The sequence below is a fragment of the Cricetulus griseus genome, chromosome 2 (assembly GCF_003668045.3).
Source record: "Cricetulus griseus strain 17A/GY chromosome 2, alternate assembly CriGri-PICRH-1.0, whole genome shotgun sequence".
Taxonomy (NCBI): domain Eukaryota; kingdom Metazoa; phylum Chordata; class Mammalia; order Rodentia; family Cricetidae; genus Cricetulus; species Cricetulus griseus.
The window spans coordinates 344,980,433-344,997,522 of NC_048595.1; the positions used below are offsets into that span (position 1 = coordinate 344,980,433).

At 44.0% G+C, this 17,090-nt stretch overlaps 1 protein-coding gene across 2 annotated transcripts in view; it reads right to left on the reverse strand.

Annotated features, from left to right (window-relative positions):
- The window catches only part of Npr3 (natriuretic peptide receptor 3), a 64,065-nt gene extending 52,189 nt beyond the window's left edge, over positions 1 to 11,876 (reverse strand). For both annotated transcript variants that reach the window (XM_027401263.2, XM_027401262.2), the window contains exons 1-2: positions 11,123 to 11,876; positions 987 to 1,109 (exon numbers count right to left, since the gene is read on the reverse strand). In XM_027401263.2, the coding sequence (XP_027257064.1) occupies positions 987 to 1,109; positions 11,123 to 11,876 (877 nt within the window). The remainder of the gene's footprint in view (positions 1 to 986; positions 1,110 to 11,122) is intronic.
- Between the last annotated feature and the right edge of the window lie 5,214 nt (positions 11,877 to 17,090).

Here is a 17,090-nt window from a genome sequence, read left to right on the forward strand (position 1 = left end):
GACAGTCCTAGCTACAGTGGGAAGAAAAGGCTTTGTATTTGTGATTGTGATGATCCCCTTAAACATACTTCCATTACACTGGGGACTGGAGAGAAGGCTCAGTGGTTACGATCCTGGCTGCTCTTCCAGAGGACCCAGATTCAAGTTCCAGCACCCACATGGCTTACAATGGTTTATAAGGCTAGTTCCCAGGGTATCCTATGGCCTGTACTGGCCTTTTCAGACACTGCACACATGTGATTCACAGACATATTTGAAGGCAAAACACCCAGATACAGAAAAAAAAAACTTTTTTTTAATTTAATCCTCTATTACACAGACCTTGGGAGTGTCCCCAAATCCATTATAAGGAATCAAAAATGCCTTTACCCTATATGTCAATGGCTTATGAAATTCTACTTAAGAGTAAGAGTGAGGAACAAAGATTTCCAAGTGCTTTTGTCTCAACTTGCAGTGTTCGTTATTTTATTTCCTATTGTAGCCTATAAGAAACATATGTGTAATATGAACAAATACATATTTACATATTTTATATTACTAAAAGTTTTATGAAGCAATACATATACGAACTATGGTACATGTTGGCATAATCTATCCTATAACATTATGTTCTAATCTGTTCTTGCTACCTAAAATTCTACCCCAAATCACACTTAAATTATTCTGGCAATCTAGCATGACAAAGACTTCTGGCACCTGCATGAGTTCCTGTGGTGTTAGTAATGGACTACACTGACCCACACAAGTTCCTTGATACCCCACATACAGTTTTTGTTTTGCTTTGCTCCCACTGGGTTCTTGAAAGAGATGAAAAGCTTGAGAAACTATGAGGCATTGTGGAAGTGCTCAGAATCATGAATTTTCAAAATCAAATATGGCTCCCATAGTAACTGAAGTCACATCTAAGGACCTCACTAAAGCTTTTGACTCTTCCTCACTCTGCTTTCTTACATTCTAACAGAGTTGGAGAAGCTCAAAAGAGTTACCATAGGAAGAACTGTTGAAGAGTTCAATATTGAAGAAGGCGTAGTCTCCACTGGTCATGCCATGTCTGTGCACCGCCAACATGATGCTCCGAATAGTGTCACCACTGGCACACATGATAACCACTGGGGAGAGAAACAATGTGTGAGTCACCCAAACACATCAAGCTGATAGCCAGCCCAAACAGACAGGTGACAACAGATGCAGAATGGGCAATTTATATAGTCTTGAATATCTCCTCATAAACTACCCAATTCAGGGTCACCATTTATCCACAGGAGGTACGTTCCCAGACCCCAGAGCATTACCAGAAGTTGGGTAGAAAAACATACCATGTTTTTTTTTTCCTAAACATACATACCTATGATAAAACTTAACTTCTAAGTTAGACACTGTGACAGATTAACACTAGTAACAAATAATAAAACAGAACGATTATAACAATACACTACAACACAGGTAACTTAAAACTTATGAATTGTTTGCTTGCAGAATTTTTCACTCAAAATTTTCAAATCACGAGACAGCAGTGACATTTGACGTAAGGTCTGTAGCTAGCTAGCAGAGTATGTTTTCTTTAAAGCTATTGTTTTTCAAAACTACTACTGCAGTTATTTATGTAAACACCCTTGTTCTTAAATGTTTTGAGAAAGCTGGGGCTGTGACTCCAGTATGTGGAGTCCTTGCCTAGAGTGCCCACAGCTATGGGTTTGATCCTCAGCTCCACATAAAACTGGGTACAGTGGTGTACACTTGCAGTCTCAACACTGCACTGTGTGGGTCATCCTTGAAATCTGAGGCCACAGTGTGCTAAGTGAGACTTTGTCTCAAAAAAGGAAATGTGTTTAGTGATATAGAAGCATGATCCTGTAAATTATTCTCAAATGTTTCATGACATAATCTTGGTATTGTCTTTGTAATTTTATATGTATGTATGTCTAAATAAACACATATCAATAAAGTTCATATCATAGTGGTTCAAGCCTGTAATCGGAGAACTTTGAAGACAGAGGTAGAAGAATCATGAGTTCAAGGCTACCATGGTCTATATAATGAGACCTTGTCTGAAAAACAAATAGATCTAGATAGACAATGGGTGGATGGGTAGATGGATGTTTTATTGATTCCTAATACATGCCTATGTATGTACATACATACATAGGAAATCAGAAGAGACAGAGGAAAGAAAAAGGAGGTATGTAAGATGTTAAGACAGATTGAACAAAGAATTAACAACTGATGAAATTTGAGTGAAGGCTATATGGCAGGAAGAACTGGGAACGGTGATTTGTGCTTGTAATTACAGTACATGGGAGACTGAGGCAGGAGGATTGCCATGAGTTTCATGGCTACATAGTGAACTCTAGGCCACCTGAGTTGCAGTGTGAGACCCTGCCTCAAAAACAAAGCAAATGAAAAAAGACAGGAGAATGGCGACTGCTCCTCATTCTTAATAACACAGTAAACACATTGTCTGGGGAAAGCAGAGTGGATGGGTTCAGAAAGAACATTCTCCGGCAAATCCACCATGGGTATACACCTTCTTCTGTGTTCATTTACAGACACTACTCTGAAGGAGGTCCAACATACAGAGGTAATAGATACTAAGATCTAAGCACACACACACACACACACACACACACACACACACACACACACACACACACACACACACATTTTCCACAGTCTTTCAGGCTAGAGTGAAGTGGTGACTTGGCCACTGTCCAGTCAATCTGCTAGTTCTTGGCTCACAGGCCCCATGACCAGGAGAGCTGTATTTGCCTTTTACACAGCATTCGAGGAGACCCACAGAAGCCTAGGTGCTGTAAACTGCCTTATCAGGATACACACCAGCCCTCTGAGATGTGTGTGTTCCTTGTAAAAGTATGGGTGCTAAAAGACATAAAACAAACTGTAGGCTGTGCCTGAACAGCCTTGGCATTCTGTGTTGAGGCCTGGGTTCGTGCTGATACACCATTCACTATACACATTAGCTCGCAATGTCAGGCTATGACCAACATTTTTTATTACAGAAAGGCTTCATGCACAGGGTAACAGCACTTTAGAAAACATGGTTTTGAGACAATGCAAAACTCCTGAAGCCCATAACAGTGAGAGTAGGTGTTGTTTCCTTTGGAAATATAATTATACATTTGGGATTTTAGGAAAATCCCAAGATGTCTCAATAAAGAAGCTCTCAAAGAAACTCTTAATTACTAACTTGGGCCCTCATTTTTAGATCAAGCCCCTTCAATGGGAAAAATCACAGGCAGGGTATCTCGTAAAACAGCCAACAAGAGGCTAAGGCTGAGCAAGTTCGAAGAGCATGGATTCCAAGAGTGGGCATCTCCAGAGGGACCCAGGAAGCTCTGATTGGCTGTCTATTAAGGAGCCCTTATCATTATCAACTTGCACCATGTGTTTAGAGTTCAGTGTCTCTTAACAGCCACATGTAGAAATTGACTCTATTGGCACATTGGGCACATAGCCTACATGATGTTTGCAAATAGACTGTCAGAACTATGGGTTGCTTAAGTTCCATGGATGTGAGGGAACAGAATGGCCATGAGTACACTTGTGTCAATATCTCCTATATCTAGGCATGCTAACTGGGGAGCCAAATTATAAGCAGGGGGATTCTACAGAGGAGGACATATGAGTCAGAGAAGCCAGTGGGGTGATTCAAGCATCCAAAGGCACCAGGTTTTGATGCTAAGCATCCATTTGAGAGCTATACCTTCCCTAGAACAGACTGTACCCTGAAGGCAAAGGACTAGCATCCCAAAGTCCTGGACCACCTGGCTTTCATGGTGCATCTGTATTTTATGCTCCTGCTCTGCCTCTTTATCTTCACTCTCCCCCTATTGCTGCCACTGCTTCCGATAAATTTTTCCCATGTGTGGCTGAGCAAGAGTGTCAGAGAGTAACATTCGTCTACCTGCTTAGGCTTTGGTTCTTTTCAGTCTTGCCTATTTTGTGTCAAGTATATGTGGTTTACTCCCAAAAGGAAATCCTCTTATCCAAGGTCGGGGTGCAAGGCATTGTTTCTCTCAGATGATATAAACCCATAGCACACATCGTCATCTAGTTTCAGCTCAAGTAGAAGCAAAAATTTAACACCACCAACAAAGCCCCCAGAATAAAGAAGCTGGCATTTTATGGTGTCCTCCATCTTTTAGGGCTGTCTCATTCATGCTTAACTCAACTGTGGCTACTTTTAGCAGACTTTCTTTTATACCGTTTATCAAAGGCTTGAAATGTTTTCCCTGAGATAGTTTTCTTTTCTCACTCACATTCCATTGTTTTATACAGTAACCAAATTACATAGTTAATAAGCACAAGTGGCATAAGCAGGTTCAGTACAAGTCTTAAGAAAAATGTGGGGGCTGGAGAGATGGCTCAGAGGTTAAGAGGTTAAGACTGCTTTACAAGAGGTCCTAAGTTAAATTCCCAGCAACCACATAATGTCTCACAACTATCTGTAATGAGATCTGGTGCCCTCTTCTGGCCTGCAGGCATACATATAAATAAACAAATCTTTAAAAAAAAAAAATGTGGGTGAGCTCTCAGCTTGCTCCTTCCACTATATGCCTGCTTCCTGCTGCCATGCTTCCCTGCCATTTGGAGCTCTCTGGAGCTGTGAGCTCAAAGTAAACTCTTTCTTTTCTAAAAAAAAAAAAAAGAAGAAGAAGAAAAAAGAAAAATGTGGAAATGTATAGAAGTGTGTGTCACACTCAGGAAAACATACTAGCTCTCTGGACCTCCCAACAATAGGTAAGATTTACAGAGGAACAGGGTCTGCCAATCCTCCTGCACAAGTGGGTATCAAGGCAGACAGCTTTTCTTGTTTCAATGTATATCTCAATACATAAATATTAATTGATCTTTTTGTTTGTTTTAGGTAGGGTCTTTCTGTGTGACCCTGTCCTGTCCTAGAACTCACCATATAGAACATGCTGGCCTCAAAATCACAGAAATCTACCTGCCTCTGACTTCCAAGTGCTGGGATTAAAGGCACGTGCCACCAAGCCAGGCTTTAATTCATAAATATTTATTTGAGATCAAAATATTAAAGTTAAGAAAGAAAGGCTAATGACATGATGCTAAGTGCTTCTTAGTAGCCTTTTTTTTTAACCTACCCCCACTTTAACTTGTGATATTAGATGTCATCCTTTCCCTTCTGGATGCCACACTGTCCCCCATAAATGGTTTCTCATTACTGCAGCCTGTTCTTGTAATCAAAGAGGTTAGTGCACAGGAGTGGCTTCAAATGTTAATTAAGAAAGATAAACACATTCCAAATGGTACCCACACATGCATTAGGGGAATCTCCTTTCCCCAGCCTTGGGTTTCCATTCAGACAACTGCAATGGGTTAGCATCTCCTGCCTCTCAAGAGGCTTTCATTTGTCCTCTCACTAGTCCCAGCAAGAGGGAAAGTAGTGAGTTTCCTTACTGGTCAGTCTGAAATACCAGTCAAGGCTTGGGCTCTTTCTTCTTCTTTGAGATACCTCCACATGCACAGAACACACTTTGTAGGCTACCGTTGACAAGTGGACTTTCAGGTAAGTACACTTTCTGTGGTTTGTGGCTGTTCCTAACTACAGCTGATGGTGAGAGAACCCTTTGACAGCATTTTTAAATGCATGCTCTCCAACTAGTTTAAAGGAACAATAAAAAGAGCATTTCCCACATTCTCCACCTGACTTTTTTTTTTTTTTGGTTTGTTTTTTGTTTTGGTTTGGTTAGGTTTTTCAAGAAAGGGTTTCTCTGTGTAGCTTTGGAGCTCCTGGAACTCACAGAGATCCACCCGAGTCTGCCTCCAAAGTGCTGGGATTAAAAGCGTGCACTACCACCTCCCAGCTCTCCACCTGACTCTTATACTCATGTGCCAAGTAGACCTATACTTAGACACGGAAGAAAGAAGCTATTGCATGGAGTATGCCATATGCTGCATACTGAAAATGTGATCATAGAAATAAGAAAATGCAATAGTAGGGGCTGGAGAGTTGGTTAAGAGCACTTACTGTTGCAAAGTACCCAGGCGTGATTCCCAGCACCCACATGGAGGCTCATCACCTCCTCCAGCACCAAGGCACACATGTGATGTACAACATACATGCAGGCAAAACATTCATGTACATGAAATAATAAAAATAAATCTAAAAATATTTAAATGTGATAGTAATTTTGAAGAGCAGCCAAAAGAAATCCCCGCCAAAAAAAAAGACATTTTTTTTTTGTTAAGTGGGCAAAAAGTAGGAGACAAGAAACATAGAGAATCAGTCAAATGGTCTATCATCGAGTTAAAAATACATAGTAAAAATGAAGGGAATAAAATAATCAAAGAAATAATTTAAGAAATTTTCTTAGAATTAAAAGACATGAGTTTCTGGGGGAAGGGGCCTACCAAGACACAAGGCAAAATACTGACAGCAATATTCATGGTGGTGAAGTGCTAGAGAGAACAAAAAGAAAATTCCCAAGTTTTGGGGGTGGGGTAGGAATTATAAACACTAAATCCAGAATCTAAATCAATTCAAACTAACATTGACTTGAGAATCTAGAAGACAATGGAGTCATGCTATCAAATTTTGAGGAAAATCACATATAGCATGGGATTCTGTGCAGAATTTTACAGTTTTGTATAAGGACAAAAGGAGTAAATTTTCAGTTATGAAACATTTCAAAGTGTATCTGTAATCCACCCTTTGTAAAGCTCCTGGAGGATGTGGTCCACCAAAACAAGAGCATCAGTCAGGAAAGGGATGCACAAAGGGAACAGGCTCAAAATTATAGGTGATGGAAGTCTTTGGAAAACACTAAGTAAAAAACTCAGGATGATAATAATACAGAATGCCAGGAAAATGACTAAGCTGAAACAACTCAGGAGTTGTTTACAGAGAATTTACAGATGATTTTAGCCATCAGTCCATAAGTGACTACACAAACAAAAGGCTTTCTTTTTAATAACCCCAACTGGGTCAACTGTGAGCAGCATTTAGAAGATAATATGAATAAATACCAATGCTGTCTACAGAGCTAAGCAAAAAAAATGCTGACGTGACCATATGAGAGGAATGAATATGAGAGGAAACACTTGTATATGTAGTTAGCAGATAGCAAATACTAGTGGAGAACTCAGCCACTTTCCACTGGCATTCCAACAGCTAAAACCTAAAACTGAAAGAAAAAAATCAAATGTAGCAATATTAGTTGGAGTTCTAACGGCAAATTGCTATGGAACATTGACAGCAGTCAGAAAAGATGCCTCTGGTAAGTCCAAAACAGGGAGTAAGTGGCCAGAGACTTTTTCAAGATATGACATGTCTTTCTCTGGATTTACATAGATATATACCTAACATGGATAAAAACAAAAATCTAATTTCTTTCTAAAGCAGGTTTTTCTGTTTCTACACTACAGAGCAAGGGATGTGGTGTAGATCATTTCTAGTTCTGCATCTTAGGAACACATAAACAAAACAACTATGATCTTTCACTGCTTGAAAAATGTATTTCTCTCTGTCTTTTTATAGTAAATGTATCATTTCAACTGACATATCAAGGTCAGTAGTCAGCTATACAAATGAATCCAGTAATAAGTAAAAAAGCATTTGTCTGTTGTTTGTTTGTTTGTACTGTGGGACAGCAAGGCACATTCTATAGCCCATGCTGACCTTGAACTCACAATTCTTTTGATTCAGTTTCCTGAATGCGAGGATTACTGACTTGTACCACCACACCCATCAAAGATCTCCTGGTGGGATGAGTGGGGGGGGTTGTGTTTCTGCCACAGACAAATGTCTGCCACCAGACATCTATTTGCTAAAGTGTTTTTAGAATAGCCTTAGTACCTGAAACAGACAAATCCTGAGTGTAAATGGCTAGCAAGACTTAGCCACCTGCCTAAGGTGTCATCACGTCCAATTTCTGTTGGATTTCTGGGAAAAAAAAAATAATAGCGTCTCCTTTACATGCAAATTTTTTCTGGAATTAAACACAGAAACTTTATGAAAAGACTTGGATATTCTGATTTTACCATCTAAGTGTTCTCTACCACCACCACCCCATGTATATAAAAAATAGGTCGCTATCTTGTGATAAACACCATAGCCAAACAGCCCCTAGAGAAATCTCATCTACTTTTCCCTAGTTCTCAAGGCTGTCTGAAGCTAGGCTTGGTAAACTCTCTATTGCCCTCATGTCTGGGAGTTGAGATTGACTGTGTCATCACTTTAGCCACTAATATAAATGCATGCTGTAAGATCACCGGTCTGTTTTTTTTTTTTTTTCTAAATCACACATGCTCAGGCATATGTATTTTAATTACATTAGACTTTTTAAAGTTTTCAACTATTGACTTAGATGATAAACCCTAGAAGATAAGAATTATTTGGATTGGGGGGTGTGTTTGGTTGGTTGGTTTTTAGGTTTCCTTTCTAAAGGGCATCATGTAACCACAAGAAAATTTAATAATATTATTACTGGGGTGGCCACAGGTCACTTTTTGACAGTAAAGATATCCAGATATCCACAATTTGATTTCAAAGTTGAAATTTTTTTTCAAAAAAAAATTTCAAAAGAGGAGGTGGGAAGGGCTCATAAGGATAGAAGATGCACTGTGGTGGAATGCAGGTACATTTTTACATTTGGAGAAATACAATCCAGACCCCAGATCATCAATTGGAACAACCTGGATTCTCACCCAGCTCTCTGTTCCACAGAAGAAACACGTTCCAGATTCAGTGCCTTGCAAGGCAGAGAAGCTGCATCCTGGGGTGTGTGCTTCTCAACCTAGAGTGCTTCCCAGGACATGGCTTCCCTGTCTAGGTGATTATTATCATATATAAAACAACACCCACTACAATGAAGCCACAAGTTTACTGCATGGATCTGGCATGGTTTCAGGGCATTCTGGTGGCTTTGCTCGTTAAACTCTGCCAGCATCCCCAAGATGTGGCTGTTGCAGAAGCCGGCTTTACCTGCCTGAAGAGCATGGGGTACAGTTTAACAGCCCAGGATCCTGCCAGCTAGCATGTGGCTGAGCCACAAACTCCACTGAAAGCATACACTAAACCCCGTGACGCCCCCTCCGAAGTAAAGGTTCAAATCTACAGGAAACACCCTGAGAACTTACACTTTCTCTACAAAGAGTAGGAAATTGAGAGGAGGTCAGCCTGGAAAAGAAACTATTTTTATTTGTATTTTGGAAAATCTGCCATATCACTCACTGTTAGAGACAGATTTTAGAGAAAGAATAGTACGATTATAACCTTATCACCTATAAGATACACACACCGGTCTAGCAAACATTCACCATTAAAATGGACGGTAAATAAAAGCAAAGAGATCTGGGTATACCTCCAAACGTGGTGTATTTAAAAATAATAGCATGGGCCGCATGCAAGCTGGAGTCCTTTTAAACCAGGCCGCACCAATCCCTGGGCCCTCTACCACACTCTGACCCTCCCAGCACCAGGGCTCCGGAGCACAGTGCACAGGGCCACACAGCAGGACAGACAGATCTGCCAGGCCTCTCATCCCAGGCCACTGTGCCAAGGTCAATGTCTCACTGGGTTCAACAAGGCAATGATAAGGCTTGCAAACCTCTGATCTAGCCAGGAGGGGTCACACCCCATCTCCAGCCTGTCCTAGGAAGTCTACAGGTTTTAGCTCCATCTTGGGGAGCCCAGAGCTGAAGGAGTTACCAGGACCACAAGAGGCTGCAGTAGCCTGATGACTGAGAGTGGGAGAAAAGTAGATGTGGGTTTCTCACCCAGCAGGGGCAATCTGCCACATAGGGCAGAACTTTCCTTTCACTTAACCAGTGCCCTGCTTCAGCACCTAACAATGATTCTGCACAGACAGCCTGGAGTTCTTATGGTCAGACTTGTCCTGTCCACACCGTCTACAACACCTCTTGGCTCTACAGGGCATGCTCTTTCAGTTCAGAGTGGCCAAGTTGGAGAGAGAGGCCGCGGTGATACCACTCTGGAAGCTTGCTCTGCCCACCTCACCTGTTCTGCATCTCCATGCTTCATGCTACTCTGGCCCGAAACAGGCAGGCCCCAGACGTTCAAGTTGAAGACAAGTCGGGTGCCTAGCTGGCTCCGGTCTCCCTAGGTCTCAACCGAACAGCACCCCGGGGCGTCGGAAGCTTTGCAAGGAGGGGGGAAAGGGGGAATACCACGGACATTCTGGGCGCCTGCGCACCAAGGGAAAGCAGAGGCGGGATTCCCGGAATGTTGTGAACCCCAGTCGGGACACCCCGACTCCTTGCCCTCTGCGGGGATTCCGACTCCTTCAGCTGTCTTCACGACAGAAACGTGGCAGCTGTGGGAGTGGGGGGAGGTTCACACGCTCCCTCTAACCAAGGTCACAACACCCAGTACTGAGCTCTCTGTCTAGTTTGGCTATTGTCTCAAGCCCTCAGCTACTCGGGGAGAAAAGCCCGGGAAGGGGACCAGTGGGAAGGAGGCTCCACGCAGGATCGTCCCGCACGCGCTCCGGCCAAGCTTAGCTCTGCGCTCTTTCAGAGTCTGCGAAGCCCAACGCACCCGGGGGAAGTGAGTGTCGCCTGAGTCCAGACACCGCGACGCACTTCGGTGGAAACCACAGAAGCTTGTTTATATGAGACTAGAGGGAGCATGGGAGAGTAACACAAAGAGCCTTTAAAAGAGACTTAGGGTCTGTGAAAAGAGCAGCCAGGGTAGCCGGGAGACCCCCAGGTAGTCAAGAAGCTGCGCTCTGCTGCTGGATGTCACCCTATCAGGGGGGAGCTCGACGGCAATGGACAGAGTAAGTTCCTGGACCGCTAGGGACCCCAGAGCTGTCGGATAGGGAAAATTCTTGGTGTTTGGCAACAACTGACATACTTGGGGACCTCAGAGGTTCCCTCGAATGGCCAGCCACTTCCCCCAGGACTCCCTAGGCACACCCCTTGCACAGCGATGGGCTACCATCAACCCGCCCCTAGGTCAGGCAGCTCACACCTGAGCAAGTCCCTGCGCGCACCCTCTTGGGATGTTCGGGTTTCGGGAGAGGGTGAGATCTGCAAAAGGCTGAGGTGATGGGACTTGTGGGGAGCCACCGAGAACCTCTGGGTGGGAGCCAAGCGTCCAGATCGCGCCCTTACTCACCTCGCTCACTGCTCTGGATGTAGTGCACGATGTCGTCCAGGTCCAACTCTTTGGTCTCGTCGAAATTGTAGGCAGAAGTGTGCAAACCCTCCTCCTGAAAAACCTCGTGGACCCCCTCGAGGGTGAAGTAGCAATTTCTCTCGAGTTTGTCGTCGCTGTAGACCAGGGCAGCGCGGCTCCAGTGGTGGTGGCGGAACAGGGCGAGCATCATCTCGCCCATCTTGGCGTAGGCAGGAGCTACGCGTGTGAGGTGAGAATATTCCGTGTCCTTGTGCTGGAAGCCGGCGGCCAGCGCTCCTGCAGACAGCATCGGCAGGTCCCAGTGCGACGCCAGCCGGGCCACCGGCGCTGCGGCGTACTCGCACACCGGCCCAAGGATAAGATCCGGCTTGGCGCCGCGCGCCGCCGCCACGCGGTCCACCAGGCTGAAGAGCGCACGGTTGCCGCAGTCCGAGTCTTCGTAAGCCACCTGGAAGCGAGTGCCCGGAGGCAGTAGCCTCCTCCCGGTGCCGTTGCCCTCCACACTACGCAAAGCGTACTCGATGGCCGGCTTCACCCGGGCCAGCGAGAACAAGTACGAATCGTCCTGGGGCAACAGCACAAGCACTTCGATCTTTTGAGCCGCCAGCGCCTCTCTCTGCCGGCGCCCGCTGCCTGGCCCGGTGTCCCTACCTCCACCACTCGCGCCGCCAGCCAGTAGCGCCCGGGCCAGCAGCACGCACGCCGAGAAAATAAGCAGCAGCAGGGACCGCATCGTGTTGCCAGCAAGCCCTAGCCTTGGCCGCGGCTCGCCCTCTGCCCCCCGCCCACCCTGCCTCTTTCCTCTGTCCCTGCGCCCTCTTGGGCACTCCGAGTAAACAGAATACCCCCTTGAGTAACGCGCCAAAAGAGAGAGGAAGACTCCTCTGCAGTGTCCCTAGGTTTTCAAAAGAAAAAAATAAAAGCAAAGATAAAAAGAAAAGTTCACCGAATGTAAACCTGTGCGTCTGTAATATACGTATAGACTTATTATAAATATATATATTCTCCCTCCCTTTGCACATAGGCTATTTGGCTCAGAGGTGGCTTCTTATTTGGGCGTTGCTAAGGTTGCATTTGAAGGCGTTATTTGTAAAGAAAAAAAAAAGTTAGACTTGTCCAGGTGCTTGTAATTGATGGTGCACCTCCTTCGCGTTTGATCCCATTGATTCGCGCGGGTTCCTGGATCCATAGCCGGCGTTTAAATAGCGTGGCAGCGGCGGAGCGCGTTACCACACATGGCGCGCCGAGGCCGGGCTTGTCTCTGCAGCGGGTGGGGTGGGTGGGGTGGGGAAGGGTGGGGGCTGGGCTGGGGGAGCCTCTCATTAACATTCTTACATCAGGGCTCCTCCCCGCACCCCTGGCCTACTCGCTGTTGCCGGGTCCCTAAGCCCCACTCCTTGCCGGTGCTCAGCTTTGGCCCAAAGCCGCAGCCGCCCACGTCTACACCCGCGGGAGCCCTCGCAGCGCAGCGCGACTCTAAGGTCCCCGCCTCTCGTTGGCTCTGCTCACTCTAGCCCCCGCTTTAAAAAAAAAAAAAAAAAAAAAATGTATGTAAGTTTGAAAGGAAAGAAATGCGCGCGCACACATGCACAAACACACACGCATACACACAATCTGCAAAAGGGGGCGAGGTGTCTCCAAATTGGTGGCTTCGGTGCAAAATTCCACAGGTCTCACTTGCTCTCACCTCTTTTCTTGCTCCGGCCTGGTTCTGTCTGGATGCGCCCAGTTCTGTCCCGCACCTGACCTTACAGGTCCCCGGAGCAAGGTCGGGGAACAAGGAACAAGGTCCCAGTGCAGGAAGAAGATTCATTTGCGGACCTAGTATGCCCATCTGGCCGGGGCGGTTTCCGCACCCGTCCTTCCCCCACTAGGCGTGGGTCCCCCTCTCCGGGCTGCTGGGACACATAGCGGCCTCAGCCGTCGCCGTGTCTCAGGGCACAGACCCCTCCGCAGGGTCACCAAGACCAGAAAAGCGAAACTTGTTGCTTCCGAAGATTCCACTCCAGGAAATGCCACGGAATTTGAAAAGCATCCCTCCCCCCCGCAAAGGTTCTGTTTGCTAAACCCGGTAACTAAAAGGGACTGTGGTTCTCCCCCACGCCCACTCCCCACCTTCAAAAAAATCTTCTCCAGAGAATCCCTAAGTACCGAACAGCAGTCTGCTCCAACCCCAGTGCTGGGAGATCCAGCCGCTTCTCTTTCCAGGATGCCAGAGATTCTGGGATGCCCAAAAAGGTTCTGCCTGGGAGACCCAATCTTCCCACTGGTCACAACTACCACAGCGATGCCGACGGAGTGGAAACGCTTGTGGGGATGTCCCAGACCAGAGGCGCGCCGCGCAGGACCCACGGCGCAGCTGCGCAGGTCCAAAAGGACCTGCACCCTCTTTTCGTGGTAACGCAGCAAAGACATTTGAGGTGGGAACAGGCTGTATTGCACGATGTAGTTCTAAAACTAAAGTCCCGCAAATTAAAGTTAAGTTTAAAATGTTTTAAAAATGTTCTTTCATTTAGCAGGATGTCGGTGTGTGCATGAATTCTATTAGTCTAAAACGTACGCCCTCTTTCGGCAGAAACTTGCACGCGATTTCTCACTGGCGCTGCTCTTTTTTTTTTTTTTTATTCCGAGACCTCTCTAAAGTGTCTTTGCTCTCATCTGTGGCTATGAAATGGCAGATTAAGGTGCCCGGGGACATAGCAACTCCAGTCATCAGCATTCTCTCCATCGCTTTTTCTAGCAGTGAAAATGTAATTCAGGGTAGCTTTTCATTCCCGGAGCCATTTAGATTTTAGTTCTGCATTGTGGTCCCTAAACCTTCGCTGTAAGTAGGAGTTTCTAAATCCTGGGTGAGCTTTTGTTTATTTAATTAGAGCTGCTAACCAGTACTAAAAGAGGCTTCCATATAAAATTTAATTCTGAAGAGTTATCCACACACATTGGAAGCTGACATTTAACTCTTCACAGCAATTAAATCCTTCCTGAACTCTTGGGAGCGCAAACATTTGTTTATAGGCTCATAGCTATTTAAGAAAAAAAAAAAAAAAGACAACAGCTAAATCCTGGATTCCAAGGGTCTTAGTGGATTTCAACTGGTTGCCAGGAGACATGAAGGACGGAGGTTTCCTGTTACCACCCGGTATGCCCTGTGTCTGGGGAACACAGGCCAACAGTGATACGATTCTGCAGTGTACTGTGCGGGCTCACTAGAAGAGTGTGAGATTTCAGTGGCACCCAGTATGAGTGCCTCTCGAATCTCAGGCCTTGCCCTTGGGTCAACAGCAGGGCAGTGCAACTACGTTATGGCTGGGACCATATCCTCCCTGTGGCCTTTAGGTAGGAGCTCTCAGTTTTCCAGTTTGTTGCTAAAGAGCACAGGCAAGAGGAAGCTGTGGATCTACCCAGTAACAGAGGAGAGGGGAGGCACAATGTTGCTACCCTTGTATTCAACACATCCTTTCAGATTCCAAATGAACAGAAGCCGGGATTTAAAAAAAAAAAATCAAATGCAAACAAGCACAAGATTATAAACAGTAATACGAGCCAAAGGGTTTGAGTGTAAGGAGGGTTTGTTTGCTTTTAGGCAACCAGTTGGAACTATCATGTGTGACTATCATGTAGTTCTGCCATCTTAGGCTGGAAAAGACATCACTGCTTCTGTAGTTGAAGAACCGTAGCCCAAAGATTGTACGTGTTATGTTTAAATACCTCTTTGTCCCCTGAGAATATTTTTTTTATTGGGTAAGGTCACCTGTAATACTATGTAAAACAGGGTTGGTAACCAAGCTGGTTCCCACTGTAAGTGATATTCTTTGTATCACACTTATAGCTGGACCTGGTGACACAGGCCTGAAAGCCCAGCTCCTTGGGAGAATATCAAATTCAAAGGCTGCCGGGCTATAGAGTAATTCAAGGCCAACCTGGGCAATTTAATGTTGTAAGGTCCTGTCACCAAATAATAGGAGAAAGAAAGAAAGAGAGAGAGAAAGAAAGCTGGAGATAGGGCTCAATGGACTATTTGCCTAAGTAACACACACACACACACACTCATGCACACAGTCACACAGTCACACAGTCACAGACTCACATACACACACATACTCACAGACACACACACACACATAGACATACACATAACATCTTATGTAAAAATAAATTTTCAGGGTTTCCAGAACAGTAAAACTGAAAATAATAATACCACCTGATAATATAACTTTTATAATATTTTAATCATAAATATTAGCAAAGCAAGAGAGAGAGGGGGGGGAAGGGAACAGAAATAGCCTTGAACTCGGGATTTAAATATTGTTCCTTTCAGGGGAGGGGGCAAGTTTTTCACATTCAGAATTCAATTATCAACTTCAATTGTCAAAGAAAACAAAGGAATAGGATTAGCCAGTTGAAATCCTAAACACATTAGTGTTAAATGTGATGTTAAAAACTCAAAAGACTTTTATAGAATTTAGAAATGTTTTTGTCAATATCTGAGAGACATTTTGTTTCTAGCTCTGTGGAGTGAAGTTTGTATCCAGATGTTTCTCAGCTATCACCAAGAAAGACTACCATGTGGAAAAGTTACCATGATTCTTAATGTAGAAAAACAAACAAACAAACAAACTGGGGCTTTTTCTCTATAATCATCCTGCCTCAGAACCCCGAATAAAACCTGTAAAGTGAGGGTCCTTACAGATTTTCAAAGATCCTTCCTTCTTGTTCAGCCAATTCTGAAGTCACACTAAAGAATGCCACAGTGAAGCCTTAACCCACAAGAACATACTTTCTGGAGACAGAATTGTTGAAAACACACTTCCCCCTAGAGGCAGAAAAGATGAAAGAACAAGACACATAATCCATGAACCTTTCTGTAGTTAAATGAGCACTGAGATTTTCGTGTTTTTTTGTTTGTTTGTTTGTTTGTTTTTAAACAAATAGTTGATGTTTTAGAGGAAGCTATTCAAGAAGTAAGAGAGAAATAAGTGGACACAAAAAAACCTTAAAGTAAAAATTTGCCTCTGGGTTTTGGCTCTCCTTAGGGGACTCTATTAATTGACCCCTTTCTTCTAGTATACAAATCTGTGATTTTTTTTTGCCAGTATTACAAATAATAGTAAATATGTATTTTTATTTAAATTTATGACTCAATTTAATTAAAAGCTATAGTTAAATGTGGCTTCCATGGATTCTCTTGAAAGTGCAGAGCTTTCCATCTATTACAATACTGTTTTCATTTTTCTGAAGATGTTCTGAGACACAATGACAGTAGAAAGATTTCTGAAACCCGATTATCCCCATCTGTGACTTGGTCTGAGTACTGACATAAAAAATGCAAACAATATAGTGTTGTTAATTTATAGACAACTAGTCTAATGTAGTAAAAACAAATATATGGGCCAGAGAGATGTATATAAAAGTGCTTGCTCCAAGCCTAATGACCTGAGTTCAGTCCCCTCAGACACATATAGTGGAAGGAGACAATGATCTCTCATAAGTAGCCTTGTGATCCCACGCATGTTCCATGGCACATAACACCCACACAAAAAATGTAAATGCAAAAAATTGAAATGTATATGTGCTTTAAATTCATACATAGCAATACTGATTATATCTGGTTAGAGTTTTGGTTTTTGGTTTGTTTTGGTTTGGGTTTTCTTAAGCTGTATACTGTGTTCTCTGAAAAAAAAACCCTGAAATGTGCACAAATATATAAAATGAAATTTTAGGCACATGCATAGCCTCCTCCAGAGTTTTGCTATCTGATGAACAACTTCTCCTTAAGCCTTTGGAGTTGTCCCTAGTCCTCAGAGATGTTTGCTCTTTCATCTGAGATCCAAAACATTCCTTGGGTCTATGATCACACTAAGTTGCATTGATATCTATCTATCTATCTATCTATCTATCTACCTATTCAGGTGTGGATTCAATCTCCAGTGTAGTTAGTGTACTATGG